The sequence below is a fragment of the Lonchura striata genome, chromosome 1A (assembly GCF_050655825.1).
Source record: "Lonchura striata isolate lonStrDom1 chromosome 1A, ASM5065582v1, whole genome shotgun sequence".
NCBI lineage: Eukaryota > Metazoa > Chordata > Aves > Passeriformes > Estrildidae > Lonchura > Lonchura striata.
In genome coordinates this window covers 74,932,280-74,959,389 of record NC_140741.1, presented here as the reverse complement: position 1 = coordinate 74,959,389, position 27,110 = coordinate 74,932,280, and the positions used below count along the sequence as shown (strand labels likewise).

Below are 27,110 nucleotides of genomic sequence, written 5' to 3'. Positions count from 1 at the left end.
ACAGCTCCATTTCTCTTATCCAACTTCCCAATCCCTCCATAAAAAGCCCATTAAGGCTCATTAGCGTTGTTTACTGATAAGGGACTAATGGTGCTGATAAGAGCCCGGCACCAATTTAGATCTGAGCCCAGGCTGTTGCTAAGACGCGGATCAGGAGGGATTTGGGCTGGGATTGGTTTAGTTTTAACCCCAGATTTTCCCGAAATTCCCTAAAAATCTTAGAGCTTCCTGGTCCATGGTTCCCTGCTCTTCCAGGCCTTCCAAGAGGGATTTTCCCACAGAAATGGGGTGGATTCCTGAGAATTCTGTGCCACGGATCAGGAGGGATTTGGGCTGGGTTTAGTTTAGTTTTTAACCCCAGATTTTCCCAAAATTCCCTAAAAATCTTAAAGCTTCCTGGTCCATGGTTCCCTGCTCTTCCAGGCCTTCCAAGAGGGATTTTCCCACAGAAATGGGGTGGATTCCTGAGAATTCCGTGCCATGGATCAGGAGGGATTTGGGCTGGGTTTGGTTTAGTTTTCAACACCAGATTATCCTGAAATTCCCTAAAAATCTTAAAGCTTCCCAATCCTCTGTGATTCCCTGCTCTTCATAAACCTTCCAAGAGAGATTTTCTCACAGAAATGGGGTGGATTCCTGAGAATTCCGTGCCATGGATCAGGAGGGATTTGGGCTGGGTTTAGTTTAGCTTTTAACCCCAGATTATCCTGAAATTCCCTAAAAATCTTAAAGCTTCCTGGTCCATGGTTCCCTGCTCTTCCAGGCCTTCCAAGAGGGAATTTCCCACAGAAATGGGGTGGATTCCTGAGAATTCTGTGCCATGGATCAGGAGGGATTTGGGCTGGGATTGGTTTAGTTTTTAACCCCAGATTATCCCGAAATTCCCTAAAAATCTTAAAGCTTCCCGATCCTCTGTGATTCCCTGCTCTTCCAGGCCTTCCAAGAGGGAATTTTCCACAGAAATGGGGTGGATTCCTCAGGATTCCTTGCCATGGATCAGGAAGGATTTGGGCTGGGTTTGGTTTAGTTTTCAACACCAGATTATCCTGAAATTCCCTGCAAATCTTAGAGTTTGCTGGTCCATGGTTCCCTGCTCTTCATAGGCTTTCCAAGAGGGATTTTCCCACAGAAATGGGGTGGATTCCTGAGAATTCCGTGCCATGGATCAGGAGGGATTTGGGCTGGGTTTAGTTTAGCTTTTAACCCCAGATTATCCTGAAATTCCCTAAAAATCTTAAAGCTTCCCGATCCTCTGTGATTCCCTGCTCTTCCAGGCCTTCCAAGAGGGAATTTTCCCACAGAAATGAGGTGGATTCCTCAGGGTTCCACGCACTAAACTTTCCTGGGAATGTGTGTGAAACAATTTTGGGGATGGGGCAGCTGGAGCAGGGTGGAAATCTGGGCTTGGCTCACCGTGGCGCCTTTGGCTCCGGGAGCGCCGATCCGGCCTGGAAGGCCTCGCGAGCCCTGGGAATAAAGGAGAACACCGGGAATGAGGGCAGAGGAGGAATTCTGGGGCTGCTGGGTGCTCCTTCCCCATCTCTGCTCGTCCCAGCCTTGATTTCCCAGGATCACGGGGTGGTTGAGGTTGGAAGGAGCTCTGGAGAACGTTTCTCCAGCTCCCAATCCAAGCAGTGCCGTCCAAAGGTGTTCCGCCACCTCCCCAGGGATTTTGGGCATCTCCAAGGATGGAGATTTTCCCTGGATCCATGTCCTACCTTTGTCCCTTTCTGCCCGGTGTCACCAGTGGTCCCGGGGTCACCTTTCCCTCCCTACATGGAAAAAAAAGGACAAAGGAGATGAAAGTTCAGGAATAACGGGCCAAAATCCCAACCACTGGAAGTTTTTTGGGAGCCTCCCTGTCACGAAGGAGCCGATCCCAGGAAATCCATGAGGGATTTAGTGGAAGATTCTTTGGTTTCCTGCTTTCCATCAGGCAGAGAGGGACTCGGGATGTGCGGGGAATGGAAATTCGGGCGTTGGTAAGAAGCTGAGGAAAACTCAGGCTGGGAAACACGGGATAAATACAAAATTTTGGGATATGGATGCGCTGGGAAGTGGAGGAGGATAACTCCTAAAAACCAGGCTAGGATGTGCATTGGAGACTTTTCCAGGATCTGGGAAAGACCCTGAGGAAAGCCCCGAGGCCTTTAGGGGGGTGGGAAGGGAAAGGAATGGGGGATCTGGGAAGGAGCAGACAGGAATGTGGGATCTGGGAAGGAGCAGACAGGAATGTTGGATTTGGGAAGGAGCTACAGGAATGTTGGATTTGGGAAGGAGCAGACAGGAATGTGGGATCTGGGAAGAACAGACAGGAATGTGGGATCTGGGAAGGAGCTACAGGAATGTTGGATTTGGGAAGGAGCAGAGAGGAATGTTGGATCTGGGAAGAACAGACAGGAATGTTGGATCTGGGAAGGAGCAGACAGGAATGTGGGATCTGGGAAGGAGCTACAGGAATGTTGGATTTGGGAAGGAGCAGAGAGGAATGTTGGATTTGGGAAGGAGCTACAGGAATGTTGGATTTGGGAAGGAGCAGAGAGGAATGTTGGATTTGGGAAGGAGCTACAGGAATGTTGGATCTGGGAAGGAGCAGAGAGGAATGTGGGATCTGGGAAGGAGCAGACAGGAATGTTGGATTTGGGAAGGAGCAGACAGGAATGTTGGATTTGGGAAGGAGCTACAGGAATGTGGGATCTGGGAAGGAGCAGACAGGAATGTTGGATTTGGGAAGGAGCTACAGGAATGTTGGATCTGGGAAGGAGCAGAGAGGAATGTTGGATCTGGGAAGAACAGACAGGAATGTTGGATCTGGGAAGGAGCAGACAGGAATGTGGGATCTGGGAAGGAGCAGACAGGAATGTTGGATCTGGGAAGGAGCAGAGAGGAATGTTGGATTTGGGAAGGAGCTACAGGAATGTTGGATCTGGGAAGGAGCAGACAGGAATGTTGGATCTGGGAAGGAGCAGACAGGAATGTTGGATCTGGGAAGGAGCTACAGGAATGTTGGATCTGGGAAGGAGCAGACAGGAATGTTGGATCTGGGAAGGAGCAGACAGGAATGTTGGATTTGGGAAGGAGCTACAGGAATGTTGGATCTGGGAAGGAGCAGACAGGAATGTGGGATCTGGGAAGGAGCAGACAGGAATGTTGGATCTGGGAAGGAGCAGAGAGGAATGTTGGATCTGGGAAGGAGCAGAGAGGAATGTTGGATCTGGGAAGGAGCAGACAGGAATGTTGGATCTGGGAAGGAGCAGACAGGAATGTTGGATTTGGGAAGGAGCTACAGGAATGTTGGATCTGGGAAGGAGCAGACAGGAATGTGGGATCTGGGAAGGAGCTACAGGAATGTTGGATTTGGGAAGGAGCTACAGGAATGTTGGATCTGGGAAGGAGCAGACAGGAATGTGGGATCAGGAAAGAACAGACAGGAATGTTGGATCTGGGAAGGAGCAGAGAGGAATGTGGGATCTGGGAAGAACAGACAGGAATGTTGGATCTGGGAAGGAGCAGAGAGGAATGTGGGATCTGGGAAGAACAGACAGGAATGTTGGATTTGGGAGGGAGCAGAGAGGAATGTTGGATTTGGGAAGGAGCTACAGGAATGTGGGATCTGGGAAGGAGCAGACAGGAATGTTGGATCTGGGAAGGAGCAGACAGGAATGTGGGATCTGGGAAGGAGCTACAGGAATGTTGGATTTGGGAAGGAGCAGAGAGGAATGTTGGATTTGGGAAGGAGCTACAGGAATGTTGGATCTGGGAAGGAGCAGACAGGAATGTTGGATCTGGGAAGGAGCAGACAGGAATGTTGGATCTGGGAAGGAGCAGACTGGAATGTTGGATCTGGGAAGGAGCAGACAGGAATGTGGGATCTGGGAAGGAGCAGACAGGAATGTTGGCTTTGGGAAGGAGCAGACAGGAATGTGGGATCTGGGAAGGAGCTACAGGAATGTTGGATCTGGGAAGGAGCAGACAGGAATGTGGGATCAGGAAAGCACAGACAGGAATGTGGGATCTGGGAAGAACAGACAGGAATGTTGGATTTGGGAAGGAGCAGGGAGGAATGTTGGATCTGGGAAGAACAGACAGGAATGTTGGATCTGGGAAGGAGCAGAGCCTTTCCCAAACAATCCGTGTCCTTTCCTGCCACTCACCGGTTTCCCCTTCTGCCCCTGGAGGCCTCTGTCACCTTTGGCTCCCTTGATCCCGTTCTTCCCATCCTGTCCTGCTGCGCCCTGCCAGAAAGTTGGGAAAAATTCACTCCAGAGCCAGGGAAAAGGGATGAGGAGAGTCCAGGATGGAATCAGGATCCCTCAAGCCGAGGGCGGGAGTCCCCCAGGAGCAGCCCCAAGGCCTGAGGCTGGGATTTATTCCCATTCCTCACCCCAATTCCATGGGTTGTAAATCCCTGCCAAATGAATTCGGAATTCCAGCCAGGGAAACTGTGGCACCAAAAGGGTCGTTCCAGGCAAGGGGATTTGGATGGGGTTGGGAATGGGAACAGGGATTTAAGGAATGTCAGACCCCGGGGGGCTGCAGGGTTTTTTTTATCCCATTTTGGAATTTTTTTGGCTTCTGGAGCCACATCCAGCACTGGGAGCTCATTTCATGGAATCTCCCATTGTTGTGGGAGCAAATAAAGCTGCTAAAATCCCTCCTTTTTTTTTTTAATTTTTAAATTTAAAATTTTTTTTCCCAAGGTTGTTTTAATCTCCTCATCCATCCCGGCCGATTTTGATGGCATTTCCCAGCACCTGGATGTGAAGGAAAAATTGGATTTATCCCCACTTGAGCCCCTCTGAGGGGAGAATGAATTGGCTGCTTGAGGAAATCCGGGGCTGAACAAGTGGAATTCTCTGCTGGGAATTTGCTGTGGTTGTTGGAAGGAAACAAATTCATTAAGTTAAAAATAAAAATCAATTTTGTCTGCCAGGGACTCCCTGGATCAGGGAAAATCCATGTTCCTCCATATTCCAGGCACAGCTATCTCTCTATTGGTAATTATTTATTGACACAAGCAACAGAAAATTCCATCTGGGGATGTAAATAAACCATAAAACCCCAGGGAAAATGGGAATATTTCTGTTTGCTGGGACAGATTGGAGGGTAATAAACCATTAGTGTGATGGTTAAATCCCACAAATCCGGGATACCTTCAAGTGCCTGGAGTTTTGAAGGAGCTGGGAGCTGGGATCAGACCAGGAATGGATCAAAAAGCTTTTTTGGTGCACTAAAAAACCTGACATTAATTAGAATTCTCCTAATTAACTTTAATATTTCCCTTAAATATCCCAAATATCTCAAATGCCAGGTTTTCCATGAGATCCTTCTCATCCTGAGAGAATTCCAGCTGGGTTTAGGAAAAGTTAAGCTCACTTAAGGATATGCTGAAAGAAAGTTGGGTCTAAGCCTGGCCTACTTAATCCAGGCCACAGAAATAAAATTTAGAGCCAGGTTTAAACTCTCCATAAGTGGTTTCCTGCTTTTCCTGGGCTGGAGAGATTTTGGAATATGGATTGGAATGTTTAAAATCATAAGGATGTGCTGGAAAGCTGGGTCTAAGCCTGGCCTACTTAGTCCAGGAAACATAAATAAGATTTAGAGCTGGGTTTTATCTCTCCCTTTCCTGTTTATCCTGGGCTGGAGAGATTTTGGAATATGGATTGGAAGGTTTAAAATCGGGATTGGACATGGCCTGAAAGGGAAGAAGTTCATGGAGGTGATGCTTTCCCAGGATGGGGAAAAGATGGGACAGGAGGAATTAAAAGAGGAAAAAAAAGGGGAAAAAATAAAAAGAAAGAAGGAAAGGCAAAGAAGCCAAATGGAAATTTTTTCCCTCGGATTTCCATCCCGAAAAGATGGGACAGGAGGAATTAAAAGAGGAAAAAAAAGGGGGGAAAAAAAAAAGAAATAAGGAAATGCAAAGAAGCCAAATGGAAATTTGTTCCGTCGGATTTCCATCCCGAAAAGATGGGACAGGAGGAATTAAAAGAGGAAAAAAAAAAGGGGAAAAAATAAAAGAAAGAAGGAAATGCAAAGAAGCCAAATGGAAATTGGTTCCCTCGGATTTCCATCCCGAAAAGATGGGACAGGAGGAATTAAAAGAGGAAAATAAAAGGGGGGGAAAAATAAAAAGAAAGAAGGAAATGCAAAGAAGCCAAATGGAAATTGGTTCCCTCGGATTTCCATCCCGAAAAGATGGGACAGGAGGAATTAAAAGAGGAAAAAAAAGGGGAAAAAATAAAAGAAAGAAGGAAATGCAAAGAAGCCAAATGGAAATTTTTTCCCTCAGATTTCCGTCCCGGTGTCGTGCCAGGGAAGTCAAGGCTGGACAATAAATGGGAGTAAATTAAAATTTAACTGGCAATTTAAAGGCAATTACTGGGGGAATGCTGGGAACGGCTCCGGCTCTTCGGATTTGGGATGGAAACGTTGCTGGAATGGAGCTGCCAGCGCCGCGGGTCCACGCAGGGAGGCTGAGTCACCCACCCCGTGACGCAGAGAACCCTCGGATCCTCCGATTCCATGGAAAAATTCCCGTGGGTGGAGGCGGGGAGAAGCTGGGAATGAGCAGGGACACCCCGGGAAAAGGCTGGAATCCATGGGGGATGCTCCCCCGGAAGGACGGAGCCGTTGGAAGGATGAATTCCCAAAGTTCTCCCCGAAAGTTTTTCCCACCTCCTGGGCTCCTGCTCCTCGGTGTTTGATGGGATGATGCAAATGGAATCTCCACCTTGGAAAAATGGTTTTAGCGCGTCCCTGCTGGGTTCTGGGCAGGATTATCTGCTGCAGTTTTGAGTTTCTTCCCCCCCCCCAAAAAAAAAAATTGGTGTTTGGGGTGGGAATTGCCTGGTTTAATGGAAAATTTCCCTTGGCAGGGGGTTTGGGATGAGAGGATCTGGAAGGGAATGATCCAACCCGCAGCGTTTTGGGATCCTGTGTGATCCCAGTTTTCCTGAAAAAAATTAATATCCATCATAAATTCCTGCTTAGAAACCATTCCCACTCCTGCTGAGCTCTGAGTCTGGCGCCCTCCAGACTCCGGGGATTCAGAATCCCTGGAAAACCAAAACAGGGAGCATGAAATGAGAGAAAAGAGCATTTAAAAATCCGAGTTTTGGGGAGAACAAGGGGTTAATGCACATCGTTATTTTAATGCACATCGTTATTTTAATGCACAATCACGGGGAATAAAGGAGAGGAGCTGGACGCTCGAGTCCATGATCCAAATGACGAGTTAATGGGAATAAAAAGCAGCAATTGGAACATAAAAGAGGGAAGGGAGGCGGGAATGGTAGAATAAAAAGGGAGCGGAGCTTTTAGAAAAGTGAGGAAAGGAGGAGGAGGCGCCTGGAATATCCAAACTGGACCCGTGGGTGAAATCAAGCGGATCCATTGAAATATTCCGAGGAATAATTGCAGGGAGAAGACACAAACGCTGTCAGCTCGGTTGGGAACTTCCATGGATCAGGAAATTGGGAGAGTAAATGGGTGAGGGTGACAAAATCACGGCCAGGGAATTCAGCGGGAGCAGCAATCGTTGGCAATTTGTGGGAATAACAGACGGGATTAGAGGGAAATGAAGGAAAATGAGGAGGCGTCACCCGGAAGATTTGGCGTTGGATCCAGGCAGGATGGGAGTTCTGTCCTCGGGAAAAGGGGGAAAGAGGATTTGGGGAATGATGGAGAGCTCGAGATCAACTCAGGGAAGGGATAATCAAAGTGGGAGCGCTTGGGAAATGAAATGGGAGCTCAATTCCCACCAGGATCCTCCCTCAGGTGCCTGAATGGATGGGAACGGTGGGTGAGAATTCCCTAAAATGACGGGTGAGAATTCCCTAAAATGACAGGTGAGAATTCCCTAAAATGACGGGTGAGAATTCCCTAAATCTCCCAATAAAACCAGTGGGGAGTGGACCTGGCAGAGGTAGCCCCAGGTGGGTTGAATTCCAGGATTTATCATGGATCTTCCAGCACTGTCCCAGCTTGGATCCTGGCTTTTGCAATTTTGGGAATGTGGTGAGGGACCAAATCCCAGCTTTGCCCTGCACCAGCAGAATCCCAGGATATTTCCAAAAGGAAGATTCCTTTGCTTTGCTCAGATGGAAGTCACCACTCTGTGGGAGTCATTATCCCTAAAATCCAGGGAAAAACAGGATGCTGGCATCCCTTTCCACGCAGCAAATTTTGCTCTATTCCCGGATGGATTCGGGCCATGGATTCAGGTGTTCCCTACAAAACAATTCCATAAATATCCTCAATCCAACACCTGGCAGTGCTGATCCCAGGTCTTGCAGCACGTTCCGGCCTCGAGGCTTTGCCCAAGTGCTCAGAAGGTGGTTTATAATTAATAATAATAATAATAAATGCAATAACTAATTGGATGAGGGCCTTTTCCTCAGGGAGCAATTCCCACTCGGGATTCCAGGCCCTGTCAATAATTCGTGGCTGTGACCAGGAATCAACGGGGACTCATTTCTTTGGACAACCTTGGAAATTTGGAGTTTGGGCCCTTAATTTAAGGGCGGGACTCGATGATCCCGGTGGGTCTTTTCCAACTCCAAGTGTTCCATGAATCCATGATTCTGAGAGTCTTTGGAGCTTGGAGGCATTTCCACTTGGGGTGAATACACAAAGGCATTAAAAACATTAAATAAACGTATTTTTGCTGTTTTCCTTGATGCAAAATCATGGAACCACGGAATGGTTTGGGTGGGAAGGGACCTCAAAGCCCATCCAGTTCCAATCCCAAGGGCAGGGACGCCTCCCATTGCCTTGGACACTTCCAGGGATGGGACATCCATAATTTTCTGGGAATTCTGTGCCAGGGCATCGGGAACCTCACAGAGAGGAACTTCTTCCACAGGCTGTAACCCCGAACCTCTGGCTGCGATCCCTGATCTCCAAGCTGGTTTTCCAGCAAAACCTCCAGGAACAGGGATTTTGGGAGCAGCTCCGAGTTCCCATGGCCTCTTCCCACCCTTTCCCAAATTCCTGGCCTGGGAGAGGACCAGGGCCCTTTTCCACACCCAGGGTTTGGGAAGGCAGGGAAACGTTTTCCAACTCACGGGAGATCCCGGCGAGCTCGGTTCTCCTGGCTCCCCCTGCAAGGAAAGCGGGGATGAGTTACCCTGGGGAAGAGCCGAGATCCCTCTGGAAAAATGGAATGCTGTAGGAATTCTGGAAAAGGGACAAAGAGAGCTTTGGGCAGCTGGAAGGACAGTGGGATATCCCAAATATCCCAGCTGGAAAACAACGGGTTCCACTGGCTCTACATGGAGCTTGGAGAACATCTGTCACCTCCCTCCTGGAATATTGACATTCCAGCAACTCCTTAGTGACCATTCCAGCCTGGAAAACCTCCCAGAGCGCTCTGCTCCTTTAAAATCTCCAGGATTTTCCTGGAAAAGTGCAGCTGCTCCTGCTTTTCCAGAGTTTCAATCATTCCAATCGGGAAATTTGGGGAGGGAATGAGGGATTATATCCCATGGGAAAACCGAGATGGGATTTTCCACCTCAGTCCTGGCAGGAGATGCCTCAAGTTTGGAGCTCACCTTCTGTCCCACGGGTCCTCTGCTCCCGAAAAGTCCCATCATTCCCTTGGATCCAGCTTCTCCTTTGATTCCCTAGAATGTTAAAATCCCTGTTTAATACATTGTGAGCACCTACCCTCGGGAATTTATCCCTGGAAAAACCCATGGAGATAACGCAGATGACCAAAAGCACCATTTCCATATCAAAAATTCCATCCCAGGGGTCGGGAAGAAAGCCACCAGTGCCAGGACTTGGCAGGGACCTCTGGGAATTGTTATGGAAAAGATTCCTTGCCCAGTGGTGGGGATTGCAGGAGGACAGGCGGGAAGGGGGTTTGGATCCTCGGGATGAGCTGTATCTCTGCCAAAAATCCAGGAGAAGACCCTGCTGGGCTCACTGGGGCTGGAGATTCCACTCTCCAAAGTCATCCAGATGTTTATCCAAGAGGAGACGTTCGTGCGTTATTTTATGGATTATTTTTTCATGGATTATTTTTTTTTTCCTGGAGTATTTTAAAGGGTTGTTTTTTACGGATTAATTTTTACGGAGGAATTTTCATCAGAGTCCAATCGGATGAACGAAATACATGGAATTTCATCCGACTTTAAAAAAAACATGGGAGAATCTCCAAGAGTTTCCTTCACTTTGGGGACCCGAGCAGCGGGATCAGAAAAGGGCGGGATCTGCCTCTTCCCAAGGGACGTGCCCACCTTGGATCAGGCAATTCCCACCCGGAATACACCGGGATCCAGCTTCCCGTGGGAAATAACCGGAGCTGGATGTGTCACTGCTGCTGTAGGAAATTCAATTTATTCAGTCCTGGCTCAGGCTTGTGAGGCCAAAGCCATTTCCATGAGATGGAAATCGGGATGAGTAGGACACGGAGACGGGAGCTGTGACTCAGCCGGGAGTGGGAGAATTCCATGATTCCTCCCAGGAAAAGGGGGCTGGGTTGGGACCTGGGATGAGCTCCTGGGGAGCAGAGGGAGAGGGAGGAGCTCTGCCACCACCCAGGGGACGCAAAGGGACACAGGAGCCATCCAAGCCTTCCCGAGAGCATTCCAGAGGCTCCAGGAGCACGGATGGCTCCTGGAGGGAGAGGAGGGTGCGGGAACGGAACGGTCGCTTTTCCCAGTGGGACACCCGAGGAAATGGGATGCGCTTGGGGTCCCCAAACCCCTGCCCAGCTCCCTCCCCTCCCTGTCCATGCCAGAGCTGGGTGTGGCTGTGTTTTCCAGCAGAATCCCGGGATGGTTTGGGATGGAGGTGACTTTAGAGATCACCCAGTTCCGATCCCAGCCGTGGGACACCCTCCACGATCCCAGGTTGCCCCAAGCCTCGTCCAGCCTGGGACTTCCAGAGGCATCCATAATTTTTCTGGGAATTCTGTTTACCGCCCTCAGTCCCTTCCTCACAGGGCTTTGGGAAATTCCCACCTTTTCTCCTACGGGTCCGTCCTCCCCCTTCTCGCCTTTGTCTCCATCAAAACCTGGCGGTCCCTGCTCACCCTGAAAGGAAAACCAGGGATTGGTGGATTTGAATGATTCCACCTCTCCTGGAAGGATCCAGCCGGATCCAAGTGCTGCTTCCCAGCGCCGATCCCGAGCTGGGAAGGGACAGCTTGGAAAGCCAAACTTACGGGATCTCCTTTGGTGCCTTTGTAGCCCTGGGGTCCAAAACTCGTCACGGATTCACCCTGGAGCAAGGAGAAAACAGGGAAAGGGATCCACCGTGAGCTGGTGGGAATGCAGCGATCAACAACAGCATTGATTGTTAGGGTTAATCACCCTTAATTAGAAGCTGGATCATGAACATGCCCAGAAAACCCCAAATCCGGAGGTTTCCCAGTGACCTCCTGAAAACGTTGGAGCCCGCTGGCGTTATCCCAGCGCATTTCTCCGGGATGGAAACGGACAACGGGACCGTTCCCTGATCCCAGCGCTGGGACACATTCCCTGAGCGCCCCGTGGCTTTGTCACTCAGCGGGTCGGGATCTCCAGAGGATTTCCAGCTCTTCCCAGCGGCCGCCGGCAGGATTGGGAATGAGCTTTCCGTGGTTTCCTAAGTGATGGATGCAGCTGGAGCTGAGGAACGGCTCCAAGGTCACCCCTTAGAGGGAGGTTCTGGGAGGTGACACCCCAAAGTGTCACCCCTGGGAGCCACAGGGACCCCACGGACACATCCGTGCCGAGCTCCTCGGGGAGTGCAATCCCGGCCATCCCAAGGAATGTCTCTGCTCTGGAGAAGGGACGGTCGTGTCTCCAAAGGTGGACAGCCGGGCTCCCTTTGGGAAAAAATTCCCTTCACTCAGCTCCCTTCAGGGCAAATATTCCCAGTCTGGGTGATTGTGCCTTGCTGGGGTTTCACCAGCTCTGCATGCCTCAACATTCCCAAAATCTGGCGTTTTTTGGACTCTGTCCGAGCCTCTCCACGTTCCGGTTTCATACACATTCCCGCTTCCCGGCTCTCTAGCAGAGGCAGGATGGGGCTCAACAAATTTTGGGGATAGAAGGGAGACTAAAAATCCTGCAGTTTAATCCAGCCCTGGGATCCATGGAGTTATTCCCACGTCGATCCGGGGAGAAGGAGATGGAAAATAAAGCTGCAATCAGGCGGAACAATCCCAAGCCGGTTTTTCCCCTCCGGCTCCCGTTTTATCTCCGATTCCACCTCGTCTTTTACCAAGGCATCCTTTGGAAAAGTCATCCCGCTCATTCCTTCGGCTTGGGAAGAGCTCCGAGGCTTCCTCACAAAGCAAATTAAGAATTGATTGGTCTCCGGGGCGGGCGAGCTCCTTTCCAGAGGAGCTTCCTCAGAGACAAATGGGCCTTAATCACGGAATATTGCGTGACTCAAAGGGCGGCATCATCACGGAGCTTTTCCAAAATCTCATTTTCCAACCAGCCATTCCGGCCAGGAAGGGACTTAACAAAACGCCGGGCACGAGTTCAGCGGTTTCTGAGCATTTTCCAGGAGCACTTGAGGAGTTATTTTCCCATTACCTGTCAGGAGCCGGCTCGGGCTGGTGGAAATTAGGTTTGGCTTTGGGGTCAGCTGCTCATTCCAAAAATCAGGGGGAATTTTCTTCCTCTCTTAATTCAGGAGTTTTGTGCCCCGGAAAATCGTTCCCAAAATGACTTTTGTTAAAATTTTTTTTTTTTTATTATTGTTGTGCTTTTGTAGGATCCCATCAAATCCATCCCACAAACATCAGCTCTGAGAGATTGCGAGGATGGAAGCAAAAAATTGGGATTTAAATTGGTGGAGACCCCCAAAAAGGAGGGGGAGAATCCAGGTGTTGTCTCCATTTCACAGGCACAACAAGGAGAGGATGGATCCAGGTTTTTCTGGGAGCCACACTGAAAGGAAAAACCCCCAAAAAACTGGGATGTCCTTACTCGTTCTCCCTTTGGTCCCACAAGTCCCCGATCACCCTAAAAACAGGAAAAGAGAGGAAAAAAAGGTGAATTATTCCCTTTTTATTGCCTCTTGTGCTGCTCAGGCCACTGATCCCACTCCAAGGCACTAAAATCCCCTGGAGCTGGAAGTGAGATCCTCTGGACACGCTGGAAAACCCTCAGCTCGCCATGAAATGATGTGGAAAAACCCAAATTTATGGCACTGACAGGGAATAACACCCCAGAGGACTGAGATGGTTTTCCTGATCCACGCTCAGCACAATGTGGGATCGCCGCCGGATTTCCCATCCCAGTGGGATTCAGCACCTCCATCCTGCAGGGGTGGCATCCCAAAAATGAAGGATTTCCCACATTTCTCCCTCAAATCTTTTAATGGAATCCGTATGGAATAGGAGCTGGAGTGCAGAGCACACGAGGCTGATCCAGGGGCTCTCTCCATCCATTCCCAGATCTGGGATTATTCCCAAAGGCTGATCCAGGGGCTCTCCCAGTCCAATCCCAGGAGATCTGGGATTATTCCCAAAGGCTGATCCAGGGGCTCTCCCAGTCCATTCCCAGGAAATCTGGGATTATTCCCAAAGGCTGATCCAGGGGCTCTCCCAGTCCAATCCCAGGAGATCTGGGATTATTCCCAAAGGCTGATCCAGGGGCTCTCCCAGTCCAATCCCAGATCTGGGATTATTCCCAAAGGCTGATCCAGGGGCTCTCCCAGTCCCTTCCAGGAAATCTGGGATTATTCCCAAAGGCTGATCCAGGGGCTCTCCCAGTCCATTCCCAGGAAATCTGGGATTATTCCCAAAGGCTGATCCAGGGGCTCTCCCAGTCCAATCCCAGGAAATCTGGGATTATTCCCAAAGGCTGATCCAGGGGCTCTCCCAGTCCAATCCCAGGAAATCTGGGATTATTCCCAAAGGCTGATCCAGGGGCTCTCCCAGTCCAATCCCAGGAAATCTGGGATTATTCCCACTGGTTTAAAAGGGCAGCTGGTGCCCACAGCACCAGGGAACAAAGTGCAGATAAGAGCTACAGATAAGAGTTACAGATAAGATTTACAGATAAGAATTACAGATTAGAGTTGCAGATAAGAGTTACAGATAAGAATTACAGATAAGAGTTGCAGATAAGAGTTGCAGATAAGATTTACAGATAAGAGTTACAGATAAGATTTACAGATAAGATTTACAGATAAGAGTTACAGATAAGAGTTGCAGATAAGAGTTACAGATAAGATTTACAGATAAGAATTACAGATAAGATTTACAGATAAGAGTTGCAGATAAGAGTTACAGATAATATTTACAGATAAGATTTACAGATAAGAGCTGCAGATAAGAGCTGCAGATAAGAGTTGCAGATAAGAGTTGCAGATAAAAGAGTTACAGATAAGAGTTACAGATAAGAGTTACAGACAAGAGTTGCAGATAAGAGTTGCAGATAAGAGTTGCAGATAAAAGAGTTACAGATAAGATTTACAGATAAGAGTTACAGATAAGAATTACAGATAAGAGTTACAGATAAAGAGTTGCAGATAAGATTTACAGATAAGAATTACAGATAAGAGTTGCAGATAAGAGTTACAGATAAGATTTACAGATAAGAGTTACAGATAAGAGTTACAGATAAGAGATGTAGATAAGAGTTGCAGACGAGATAAGAGTTGCAGATAAATTTTGTAGATAAGATCAGTTCTTACTCTCTGCCCTTTCATGCCCGGGAAGCCTTTTGGACCCTGGAAAAACACATTAAAAACACGTAAGGATCCACAAAAACAGGTGGGAAGTGGGAAGGTGAGAAAGTTGGGATAGAGCAGCCTCCATCCAGAGGCAGAGCTGCTTCCAGGGGTGGGCTCCAGCCTGGAAAATCCGCTGGAAGAACCAGCACAGGAGCTCCTACTTTAACCCTCTGTGCACCACCGGGATCTCCTGGCAGGTGGATAAATTCAGCCAAATTCCCTCATTTTGAGAATCCCAATGGGATTTTTGGACCCTCATCGTCCGGGAAAAGCCGGGTTGCTCCAAGAGGTTCCTCCAAGGTGGAGGTGGATCCTTGGTGGGGATCTCCAGATCCCGTGGAGGCCAAGGCAGGATGGGAAGGGCATTTGGGGAGGTGAGAAGCCCCTGGTCACCCCATTGTGGTCACCCCTGTTTGCTAAATTCCCGGGAATATGCGGGAAGATGGGAGTTTCCATCTGCAGGGACACCTTCCACTATCCCAGGGTGTTCCAAACCTCGTCCAACCTGGCCTTGGACACTAGCAGGGATGGGGCAGCCACAAAATTTTCTGGGAATTCCGTGCCAGGGCCTCCCCAGCCTCACAGGGAAGAATTTCTTCCCAATATCCCGTTTTTCCCTGCCCTATTCCAGTTCAGAGCCATTCCCCCACTTCCTATTGCTCTGCGTCCTTATAAAAAAAAATCCTCTTCCTTTCATTCCGTGAAAAAATAACAGCCTAATAAATAATAATTAATAAATAAGAACGAGTTTATCCAAATTCCAGCTGCTGTTTGTGTCTCCCCCTACTCAGCCCCCTCCAGTGGAACGAGAACCTGAAATTCCTGCTGTGAAATTCCCGGAATTCCTGCAGACTTGACAAACGGCAGGGAGGGATTGATATTCCAGGAGGGCTTCCAAACCTTGGGATGAGCCACCCAACTGGACAAGGACAGTAAGGGAGTCACAGGATTTCCACTCCCCCATCCCACTGGAATTCAGGTTCCCAAATCCCCGTTTCCCACGGGGAATAATCCCCTTGTGTTTCTCTCATGGCTCGCGGGCGTTCTGCCAGCCGCGGATCCGTGGTTTTCTGGGAATATGGGAACACTCACCATCATTCCGGGGGGACCCCGCATTCCCACGATGCCCTCGTCACCCTGGGGGACGCAGAGGGGCAGGGGCAGCAACGAGGAATCCCAAACCCACAAAGCATCCCGCCGGGAATGGGGCAGGCAGAATTCCCTGTCTCCAGAGGACTTCCCAACCTCTTTATCCCTCCACCGGGATTAGGTGCCGGATATTCTCACGGATTGGGATGAAAGAGCTGCGCTGGAGGGTCCATGGAGGCCTTTGATGACCTCCTTGAGTTGACCCTACAGGACCTGCCTTCAAACCTCAGGAATTGCCCGAATTCCAAATAATTGAGGCCAAGTTTAGGTCTCCCCTATGAAGCCAACACAACCTGAGACCCTGGGATTTAGATTTATGCTGGAGTCGGAAGAGCAGCAACACGATTCCGGTAATTTCCTTTGGATAACGAAGCTCCAGCAAGGTTTGCCCACGGCTGTTGACATTTCCAGGGAGTGTTTTGCCTCGGGGGCCTCATCCCAAAGCAGGTGGGGAGTTTTTCCCGATGGGTGGGGCCGTAAAATCCCAATTTATTTGTGGGACAGCCGCAGGAGCAGCAAATTTAAACGCGGCCTCCGATTCCGACTCCGTCTTTGCCGGAACGAGACCAAAACTTCTCAGGGATAGGATGAAAAGGGAATTTTGCTGCCTGAAACCCTTCAGGAATTTCTGGGATGGGTGGGAGGGAGGCGATGGATAAAGTTGTCTCCAAAGGGGCCGGGAGGCTGCAGGAATCCAAGCCTGGAATATTTATGGATGGACCTACCCGAGGGCCAGGGAATCCATGGGGACCTCTTGGACCAGCAGCTCCAACGCCAACTTCTCCCTGGAAAGCAGAGAATTCCAGAGGTGTCACCGGGAGCAGGGAAACCCCACCACACAATTCCTGATGAGTTTGGCCAGGACTGGAATCCCGGGAAGACTCAGGAGACTCATTTCCATGGATTTTCTGCTGTTCTCTCTGGAGGGTGCTCCAGGAACCGTGGGAGGGAGTGGCGGTGGAATGGGATGGAGTAGGATGGGGTCAGGGATGAGGAGCCAGGAGAAGGCAGGGAATTGTCCCATTCCCATCCCAGGATTTGTGCTCATGACTTTCCCGGGAGGGTGGCACTGACCTTGCTGCCTTTGGGTCCAGGTGTCCCAGGAATTCCCTGGAGGACAAGGAGAACAAGATAAAAAGGGAGGATTTGCTTTGGAAGTGCTCGGCGCTCTCCTTTCCCAACATTCCCGGAGGATCGAAGCCCATCCAGCCCAGATCCCTCATCCATGCTGCCCAAAAGGCACAGGGAACATGTACGAATCCACCTCTTTTCCTGGGAATCCCGATGGTCCCACGGGCCCAGGAGATCCACTCCGGCCTCTCCTGCCACGTTCCCCCTGGAAAACAAAAGCCTTTGAGAGGAGGACACAGGGATGGGAAAGGTCCCAGTTGCCCTGATCCAGGCAAAAGCAGGAGCGTGGATCCGAGTGTTCCTTGCACTGGCAGGAATTTCCTCATGGAAAGGGCGGCCAGGCATTGGCAGAGGCAGCCCAGGGAGGTTTGGAATCCCATCCCTGGAGGTGTCCCAGGAATTCCTGGAGGTGCCACTCACGGGGGATTTGGCACAGCTGGACCCCGTGACCTTGGAAGGGCTTTCCCAACCTCAGAAATCCTGGGATTCTGGGATTCCTCCCTCGGTTCTCAGGGATTAATGACCCCAACATTCCAGCTGCCACTCCTTGCCAGTGCTCTCCTCCAGCCACACCGTTAAATTCCCAGGAAGAACAACTTCCTGGGAGCTCCACTGCTTTCCTTAGGAACCTGAGGAGCATCCCGTCGTTCCAATCATTCCCGGTACCTTTCCTTTTCCAACAGGGATTTTTTTTCCCACTTCCCCGACAACCTCCAGGCTCAGGAAGACCTGGAATTGTGCCCACCTGGCACGGGCAGTTTGCTCATTGTGGTCACCCTGAGGTGACAAACACAACCCATGGCGTCCCCTCACCTTCTGTCCCGGAATTCCGGGCACGCCCGGAGCCCCTCTGTCCCCCCGGGATCCGGGAATGCCGGCGTTGCCGCGAATTCCTTGGATGCCCTGAGCTCCTGGAGGTCCCGGGGCGCCTGGCTCACCCTGGTGAGGGAATCACAAGGAATTGGGATATTGGGTGGGATCTGCTGGAGGTCCTGGAGAAAGTCTGGGATATCTCCTGGAATTCCCACGGCCAGCGCGCGGAATTTGGGACAACACTTCCAGTCCTGATCCACGAGGAGATCCAAGGGCTGGAGAAATTGTCACCGAACTTCAGGATGTCTTTTCTTCCCAAGTTTTGGTGACAAAAGGGATTTTCCATGGCTAAATAAGGACAGAGCCTTTATCTCCTGTGGCGAATTCAAATATTCCAGGGATCCCTGGAAGTCATTCCTGGCGAACCCACAATTCCCTGGAATTCTTTTCCCAGCCTGAGGATGTCCCTGCTGACTGCAGAGGGGTCAGCCCAAACCCTCCTATGATTCCAAATTTATCCTCAGGATCTCCCTCTGGAACGGCCCTTTGGAGGACACAGAGCATTCCCTCTATCCCAAATCCTTCTCCCATTTTTCCAGGATTATTTTGGTGCCACTTCCGTGCTCCGCATCCAGCGGTGGAAAACCAGGATGACAAAGAGGAAAAACCCAGGGAAAAAAAAATAATTCCAAGCGAGATTCAACCTTACCTTAAATCCAGGTGGGCCAGCCTGGCCAATGGGACCTCTGAACCCGATTCCTGGTTCTCCCTGTGAAAGGAAAGTTGGGAAAAATCAGGAATTCTGCTTCCAGTGTAGAGCCAGCACAGGGAGAGTTTGGTTCGTGCTGCTCCAGGGAGATCCAGCTGAAATCCCACCGAGCTGATCCCACTCCGAGGGTTCCTGCGGAGCCCTCATCGCCTCTGGATGAGCTGAGCTGCAGAGACAAAATGCTGGGAATCAGCTCTGGAAAAGAGGGAGCTGGAATATTCCCGGGAATGGTATCCCAGGGTTCTGGGTCAGACACATTCCCTGGAATTCATGACTCCAAGGTGTCCTGTCCCTCTGATCCTCCTGGAATATTCCTGGGAACGTTATCCCGGAATTCCGGGTCAGACACATTCCCTGGAATTCATGACTCCAAGGTGTCTTGTCCGTGTGATCCTCCTGGAATATTCCCAGGAACGTTATCCCGGAATTCCGGGTCAGACACATTCCCTGGAATTCATGACTCCAAGGTGTCCTGTCATTGTGATCCTCCTGGAATATTCCCGGGAATGTTATCCCAGGATTCCGGGTCAGACACATTCCCTGGAATTCATGACTCCAAGGTGTCCTGTCCCTCTGATCCTCCTGGAACATTCCTGGGAATGTTATCCCAGGATTCCGGGTCAGACACATTCCCTGGAATTCATGACTCCAAGGTGTCTTGTCCGTGTGATCCTCCTGGAATATTCCCAGGAACGTTATCCCGGAATTCCGGGTCAGACACATTCCCTGGAATTCATGACTCCAAGGTGTCCTGTCATTGTGATCCTCCTGGAATATTCCTGGGAACGTTATCCCGGAATTCCAGGTCAGACACATTCCCTGGCATTACTCATTCCCAAGGTGTCCTGTCCGTGTGATCCTCCTGGAATTTTCCCAGGAACGTTATCCCAGGATTCTGGGTCAGACACATTCCCTGGAATTCATGACTCCAAGGTGTCCTGTCCCTGTGATCCTCCTGGAATATTCCCGGGAACGTTATCCCGGAATTCCGGGTCAGACACATTCCCTGGAATTCATGACTCCAAGGTGTCCTGTCCCTGTGATCCTCCTGGAATATTCCTGGGAACGTTATCCCAGGATTCCGGGTCAGACACATTCCCTGGAATTCATGACTCCAAGGTGTCCTGTCCCTCTGATCCTCCTGGAACATTCCCGGGAACGTTATCCCGGAATTCCGGGTCAGACACATTCCCTGGAATTCATGACTCCAAGGTGTCCTGTCCGTGTGATCCTCCTGGAATATTCCTGGGAACATTATCCCGGAATTCCGGGTCAGACACATTCCCTGGAATTCATGACTCCAAGGTGTCCTGTCCGTGTGATCCTCCTGGAATATTCCTGGGAACGTTATCCCGGAATTCCGGGTCAGACACATTCCCTGTCCGCAGCCACACCTCAGGAGGTGGCCGGGATGCTGATCCCGAGGCGGGAATTTGGGATATGGGAAAAGGAGGAGAAGTCGCCCCTGGCCGGTCCTTTACCTTTTGACCTTCCTCCCCTCGTTCTCCTTTGGTGCCCTGGGGGATAAAGAGAAGATTCCAAGGTCATGGAATTGTCACCCCTGAGATTTCCAGGGATTCCCTGCCTGGAATGTGGGGGAAAAACTGGGAAAACGCCCTAATTCCAAGGAATTCAGTGATGGGATGAGAGGGGACATCAAACGTCCCTCTCAGGTTGTTGTCTGGGTGAGCGGCATCAATTCTACTTCAATTATTGAGGTTTTTTGGCTAATTTTAAGGTAATTCCTTAAAAAGAAATAATAAATATTGTAAAAGAATAATGAATTGCTTTAAAAAGAATTGCTTTAAATAAATTAACTATTTTAAAACACCAAAAGAATGAATTCAAATTAATTTAATTACTTCAGTATCATGCGCTGCTCTGTCCTATCCAGTTTATCCATAATAAATAATTCTGATTAAGACATTTTTACCTAATTATTTATTAATAATAAATAATAAAAAAAAATTCACTGCCCAAAGTATCCATGAAATGAGATTTTTTGTGGCATTTTTTCCATCCCTACCCTCATTCCATGGCTGGAATTTCCTTGTCCATCCCAAATTTCAGTTCTCTAATCCAGCAGAAAATGAACAACTGGGGGCCCCCCTTGAATTTTTGGCGTTAGGGAACACAGTGATTCCATCCTTGAGATTGGAAAATTCCTCAAAAATCACTAAATCCAACCTTCAAATTTCGTATTTCCTCCTGGGCGTGGCGGATGTGGGGGAAACCGCTGGAATTTCAAAGGATCAGGCTGGAAAATCCCATCCCTACCTTTTCTCCTTTGTCTCCACGGGCTCCAGGAGCTCCCATTTCTCCCTGGAAAACAACCAATCCCCCCAAAAAAATCAATCCCAAAAAATTCATTATTCCCAGGGATTTTCCCTCCCCTCTTCGCACCGCTTGAATTCTTGGGATGGCAGGATAGAATAATTCCATCATTTTGGGTGGAAAATTCCTCAAAAATCACTAAATCCAACCTTTCAATTTTGCGTTTCCTCCTGAGCGTGGCAGAAAAACTCCTGGAATTCGGGACCAAAACCCCCAGGAATGTTTGGGAATGTGCCAATCCCAGTTTCCATTGGACCTGAGTGTATTCCCAGCTGCTTTTCCCTTTCCAGACCCTCTCAGCACAGGGAATTCCGGTTTCAAAGGATCAGGCTGGAAAATCCCATCCCTACCTTTTCTCCTTTGTCTCCACGGGATCCAGGAGTTCCCATTTCTCCCTGGAAAACAACCAATCCCCCCAGAAAAATCAATCCCAAAAAATTCATTATTCCCAGGGATTTTCCCTCCCCTCTTTGCAGCAGCTGCCCACATTCCTGCTGCAGTTTTTGGCAAATATCCATGGAGGAATCCCTGCTTTCCAGCACTCCCATTCCCACAACGGATTGGGAATTCTCCTGTGCAGTGGGAATACAGAGGGAAAAAGCACAAATCCTGGAGCAAAGGATAAATCCAGGCTCCCCCTATCCCAAGGGAATAATTTGAAGCAGATGTTCAATAATTCCATGAATTTGAAGGAGACAGGAGGAATCCCAAAGTGATTGAGAATTCCCAAAACACAAATCCCATGTTTGGATCAGCTGTGAAGGATTCCACCCTGGAATTGCTGCTCATCGCCAATGATTTAGTTTTGATTTTCCTGACTTTTTTTCCTGTGATTCCTCAGATTCCAAAGTGAGACAGCTCTGGGAATATGGATCATTATCCCGGGAATGTGCATTAAAATGTGGGATAAAAGCACTGACCTTTGGGCCACGGGAGGAGGGATCTGCTGGGCCACCTCCCTCCTTCTGCAAGGAAAACATGCACCGGGATGGGATGGGATCCATGGGATGGGATGGGATCGGTGGGATGGGATGGGATCAGTGGGATGGGATCCATGGGATGGGATGGGATCAGTGGGATAGGATGGGATCAGTGGGATGGGATCCTTGGGATGGGATGGGATCAGTGGGATGGGATCCATGGGATGGGATCCATGGGATGGGATGGGATCAGTGGGATGGGATCCATGGGATGGGATGGGATCCGTGGGATGGGATCAGTGGCATAGGATGGGATGAGTGGGATGGGATCCGTGGGATGGGATCCATGGGATCAGTGGGATGGGATCCATGGGATGGGATGGGATCCATGGGATGGGATCCATGGGATGGGATGGGATCCATGGGATGGGATCCATGGGATGGGACGGGATCCATGGGATGGGATGGGATCCTTGGGATGGGATGGGATCAGTGGGATGGGATCCATGGGATGGGATGGGATCAGTGGGATGGGATGGGATCAGTGGGATGGGATCCATGGGATGGGATCCATGGGATGGGATCCATGGGATGGGATCCATGGGATGGGATCCATGGGATGGGATGGGATCCGTGGGATGGGATCTGTGGGATCCATGAGATCCATAGGAGGGGATGCCATGGGATGGGATGGGATCCATGAGATGGGATGGGATCAGTGGGATGGGATCCATGGGATGCAATGGGATCCATGGGATGCAATGGGATCCGTGGGATGCAATGGGATCCGTGGGATAGGATGGAATGGGATGGGATCCATGGAATGGGATGGGACCTGTGGAACGGGATCTGTGGTATCCATGAGATCCATGGGATGGGATGGGGTCCATGGATCAGGATGAGATCCATGGGATCCATGGGATCCATGGGATGGGATGGGATCCATGGATCAGGATGAGATCCATGGGATGGGATGGGATCCATGGATCAGGATGAGATCCATGGGATCCATGGGATCCATGAGATGGGATGCATGGGATGGGATTGATGGGATCCATGGGATGGGATGGGATCCATGGGATGGGATCAATGGATCGGGATGGGATCCATGAGATCCATGGGATCCATGGGAGGGGATGCCATGGGATGGGATAGGAAGGGATGGCATCCATGGGCTGGGATGGGATCAATGGATCGGGATGGGATCCATGAGATCCATGGGATCCATGGGAGGGGATGCCATGGGATGGGATAGGAAGGGATGGCACCCATGGGCTGGGATGGGATCCATGGATCGGGATGGGATCCATGAGATCCATGGGATCCATGGGATGGGATCAGTGGGATGGGATAGGAAGGGATGGCACCCATGGGCTGGGATGGGATCCATGGATCGGGATGGGATCCATGAGATCCATGGGATCCATGGGATGGGATCTATGGGATAGGGTGGAATGGGATCGGAGAAAGGAGCAGCTGCCTCCTGCCTGGGATAAGAGCAGGACAGGAGGAATTCCGTACCTTAATCCTCCTTGGATGACGAGGGCCTGGATGTGCCTTGGATTCAAAAGGAGGAGAGGGAAGTGTGAGAGCAGCTGGAAAAACTTTTCCTTGAGCCATGGAAAAGATGCCTCTGAGGAATGGGATGGGAGGAAGGAAGTGGGGAATTCCAGAGGGAAGCTGGGCGTTTCCAGGGATCACCAGGATCCTTTGGAGGCTTCCTGGCTGGATTTGGGGTGGCCTCCAGGCTCCCCATCTGCTCCAGCCTGGATGGGACATCTGGGAGCTGCCAGGACCAAGGAATTCCTGAGGAATTCCTGAGGAATCCCAGGCTTTTGGCAATGGCACAGGTGTCCCACTTTAACCCTGGAATTTCTGGAGAAGGTGGGGATGGGCTCGTTCCTCCTGGGAATGCAGGGTGAGAATCACTCCCTGCTTTCAAAGAAATCCATTTACAGGAAAACTATCCCGAATTTTCCATCCTTAACTCCCTGGAATAGGAATTTTTGCTCCTAAATTTCATAGAAATCAACTTTTTCCTCCCCATTTCTGGGATCTTGGGTTAAAGATCCCTGGAATGTCCAGGTTTGTCAGGAATGGGCAGGTTTACCAGCACACGCCCTCACAGGGAAACGCCTTTGACATTCCAAGGGAATTCCAGTTGTTCTGTTTTCCCCAAGAACCGGATTCTTCTGTTCCCTCATTTCCGGGGGTAAATTAATGGAGAAGGATCCGTTAGTCCCTGAAAAATGGATCCCGAAGCAGCTGTTTCCTGCTTTATTTATGGATATTTATCCCTAAATTTCCACATTCATTGCGTCTTTGCCCGGATGGGAAAACAGGGATCCACTTCCATTGCTCACCGTGGATCCCGACGGGAATTTCCGAGCTCCCGGAGCTCCGGGGGGACGAGCTGGTGGTGAATCCTCCAGGGAAGGGGCACTGCTCCCCCCTGGATCCCGGGAATGGCTCTGGAATGGGATCCTCGCGGGGTGTCCCTCATGCTCGGGAGATCTCCTGGATCGGTGCCTTGGGATCGCGGAGCCGCTGTCGGAATTCCCGTTTTCCTGTGGGGAGGGAAACACAGCACCGGATACACGGACAGGGAACGGTTTAAAAGTAAGAAGTGGGTTGGATGGGAGGGAAAAAATTCCTTACCCAGGGAATGGGGAGGCCCTGGGAAAGGTTTCCTGGAGAAATTGTGGATTCCCCATCCCTGGAAGTGTCCAAGGTGAGGTTGGACGAGGCTCGGAACAACCTGGGATGGTGGAAGTTGGTCCTGCCCATGGAACTGGACGGGCTTTAGGATCTTTCCCACCCCGTTCCGTGATTCCACGATTTTGTAATTATAAAATCAAAATATTAATGCCGATAAACCAAAATGGTCTTTCCCAACCTTAAGAATCCCACGATTCCATTTTCCAGTTTAACACCAGGCCGCAAATCCGTGGCAGTTTCAAAGCAATAAAACCTCCACCTAAAATATTCCAAAATGGAACTAAAAATCCCTCCCTACTCCAGGCATTCCCGGGCAACTCCGTGCTTATTGCACCTGGAATTGGAATAAAGCATCAATTAATGCCAATTAAGGGCCGTGTGTTAATCAGCCCCTCGGTGATAATTTGGAATACTTCAGGCACACAGAGTAAAGCAAATCATTCCTGACCTGGCTCCTAAATTGTCCCTGCTTTTCCATAGCAACAGTGGGAAACGATCCGTTGGAAAAACGAGAATATTCCTACCAGGAATATTCCTGGCAATTATTTCCTGAGGCAAATATTTGGGGAATATTTGGATCCGAAAGTGAAATTTGAATTTGTTCGCCATAAATGTCCTGAGACCTTCCAGGAGAGCAAGGAGAAAGAAAAATCAGGATGTGGTGCAGTTATTTAGGGATATTCCCTTTTTTTTTGTTTTTTTTTTTAGGAACAAAGATCTGGATTCACCTCCAATAATTTCCTGGATTTTTAGATGGTTTAAGCAGGGAAAATAAATCCTAAACTTCCAGGGAATGTCGGTGGGGTTTTCAGGCATGTTCATCCTGTTTTCCTGGATTTTAACAAACCACGGGATAATTCCACCTCATGGATAATGAACCCAGCAGATTTCTGGCTCACCGGGGGTGGGAAAAATCCCAATTTTGAGCCAATTAAAACTGGAATTCTTCACTGGATGTGGATGAGGATGAGGGGAAAAGGGATAAAAGAGGGATGAAGGATAGGCTGGCATGGGGAGAAGCCATCCAGGGTGGGATTTTTTGGGATAAAAGAGGGAAAATCCTCCAGAGGTGGCACCGCTGCTCATTTCCCTGGGAACGGCTCCGAAATGCTCCACAGATCCCTGTGGAGGCGATTCCAGAGGTTGCCAAGACCTGGCTGAGGTTTGGAATGTTCCCTGAGATCCCATTTACTGGGAAATTGCCCGGAGTAATGAGACTTCATGAATTCTGTGATTCCTCTGTAATTTTGGCAGTTCCCTGCTCTGGGAATGAGGCACTTCCAAGAAAAATCGGGAGGCTGCTGCTCCCTCGAGGAATGATTTGTTGATTTGTTGCTGGCAGGGAAAAAGGAAAAAAAAAAAAAATAAAAAAAAAAAGGAAGGAAAAGAGGGAAGGGAGAAAAGGAGGGAAGAGAAAAGCCTAAATAAAAGGGAGAGGAAAAAAATATTCTTGCAAAAAAGGAAAGGGAAAAATAGTGGGGGGAAAAAAAGGACAGGATTTCCGGGAAGAAAATGAAGCAATTGTGGGTTTATCCATATGGAGATGAGGGGGATTTATCCCAATCAAGCCTGGAAAGGAATAAGCCTAAATAATAATAATAATAATAATAATAATAATAATAATAATAATAATAAATAAGCAGGGATGGAGGAGCAGGAATTTTTAGGATGGTCCCATAACCCCAAAGCTCATCCATGGATGAGCATCCAGCCCTGTTCCGGACACGTGGATCTGGGCTCATCCCGCTCTTCCCAGCGGTTCCTTTGCTTCCAGTTAACTCCTGCCGGGAACTTCTCCCCAGGGATGGAGCTCCTGGGATGTTCCAGGTGGAAATTTGTGATTCCTGCTGCTGCTACTGGGAAAACAGGCAGGAAAACTGTCAGGAAAACTGGTTCCATCCCTCCGTGGCATCTCCGGGAGGTGGGAGCTGCTCCCTCCCTGCCTCTGGAATCTGCTGTTCCCTCCTCGTGAGGATAAACGGGATTTTACTCCGAATGCAAGCGAGGAAAACATCCTTGGGATGCAGATCCCATCCTGCTGAGGGAATCTGGAGTGTCCTAAAATATCTGTGGGAGCTGTTTTATGTTCACAAAGCTCCTGATGGAATGGGGATCATCAGGAGCTGCTGGAGCAAATCCAGAGGAATTCATGGAGCTGCTCCCAGGGCTGGAGCCCCACTGGAGCCAGGCTGGGAGAGCTGGGAATGTTCCCCTGGAGAAGGAAAGGATCCAGGGAGAGCTTCCAGCACATTCCAGGCCCTGGAGGGGCTCCAGGAGAGCTGAAATTTGGGAAAAGCCTGGAGGGACAGGACCCAGGGAATGGCTCCCACTGCCAGAGGGCAGCCAGGGATGGGATTTGGGAATGAGGAATTCCTGGCTGGGCTGGGATTGCCAGAGCAGCTGGGGCTGCCCCTGGATCCCTGGAATGTCCCAGGAAAGGCTGGAGCAGCCTGGGATGGTGGGATTGGAATGGGATGGGATTTGAGGTCCCTTCCCACCCAAACCATTCCAGGATTCTGGGATCAAGGAGGCTCAGACTCCATCCCGAGGGATTTTTATGGAAGTTGGGGATGGAAAAGGGAAGGGAGACC

The 27,110-nt window shown here is 49.8% G+C and overlaps 1 protein-coding gene across 7 annotated transcripts in view; it reads right to left on the bottom strand.

The window, feature by feature from the left end:
- Positions 1-27,110, bottom strand: part of LOC110470949 (uncharacterized) — a 70,415-nt gene that overhangs the window by 16,710 nt on the left and 26,595 nt on the right. For 3 of the 7 annotated variants that reach the window (XM_085569962.1, XM_085569958.1, XM_077783713.2), the window contains 21 exons: positions 24,165-24,368; positions 23,323-23,358; positions 21,802-21,846; positions 21,232-21,276; positions 20,825-20,869; positions 20,029-20,064; positions 18,488-18,547; positions 17,779-17,904; positions 17,099-17,170; positions 16,909-16,944; positions 16,560-16,619; positions 15,778-15,822; positions 14,647-14,682; positions 12,933-12,968; positions 11,174-11,230; positions 10,971-11,042; positions 9,555-9,626; positions 9,069-9,104; positions 4,155-4,235; positions 1,719-1,772; positions 1,414-1,467 (listed from right to left, as the gene is read on the bottom strand). In XM_085569962.1, coding sequence (XP_085426088.1) covers positions 1,414-1,467; positions 1,719-1,772; positions 4,155-4,235; positions 9,069-9,104; positions 9,555-9,626; positions 10,971-11,042; positions 11,174-11,230; positions 12,933-12,968; positions 14,647-14,682; positions 15,778-15,822; positions 16,560-16,619; positions 16,909-16,944; positions 17,099-17,170; positions 17,779-17,904; positions 18,488-18,547; positions 20,029-20,064; positions 20,825-20,869; positions 21,232-21,276; positions 21,802-21,846; positions 23,323-23,358; positions 24,165-24,368 — 1,308 coding nt within the window. The remainder of the gene's footprint in view (positions 1-1,413; positions 1,468-1,718; positions 1,773-4,154; positions 4,236-9,068; positions 9,105-9,554; positions 9,627-10,970; positions 11,043-11,173; positions 11,231-12,932; positions 12,969-14,646; positions 14,683-15,777; positions 15,823-16,559; positions 16,620-16,908; positions 16,945-17,098; positions 17,171-17,778; positions 17,905-18,487; positions 18,548-20,028; positions 20,065-20,824; positions 20,870-21,231; positions 21,277-21,801; positions 21,847-23,322; positions 23,359-24,164; positions 24,369-27,110) is intronic. The other 4 variants (XM_085569960.1, XM_085569961.1, XM_085569959.1 and 1 more) reach the window with 4 other exon arrangements.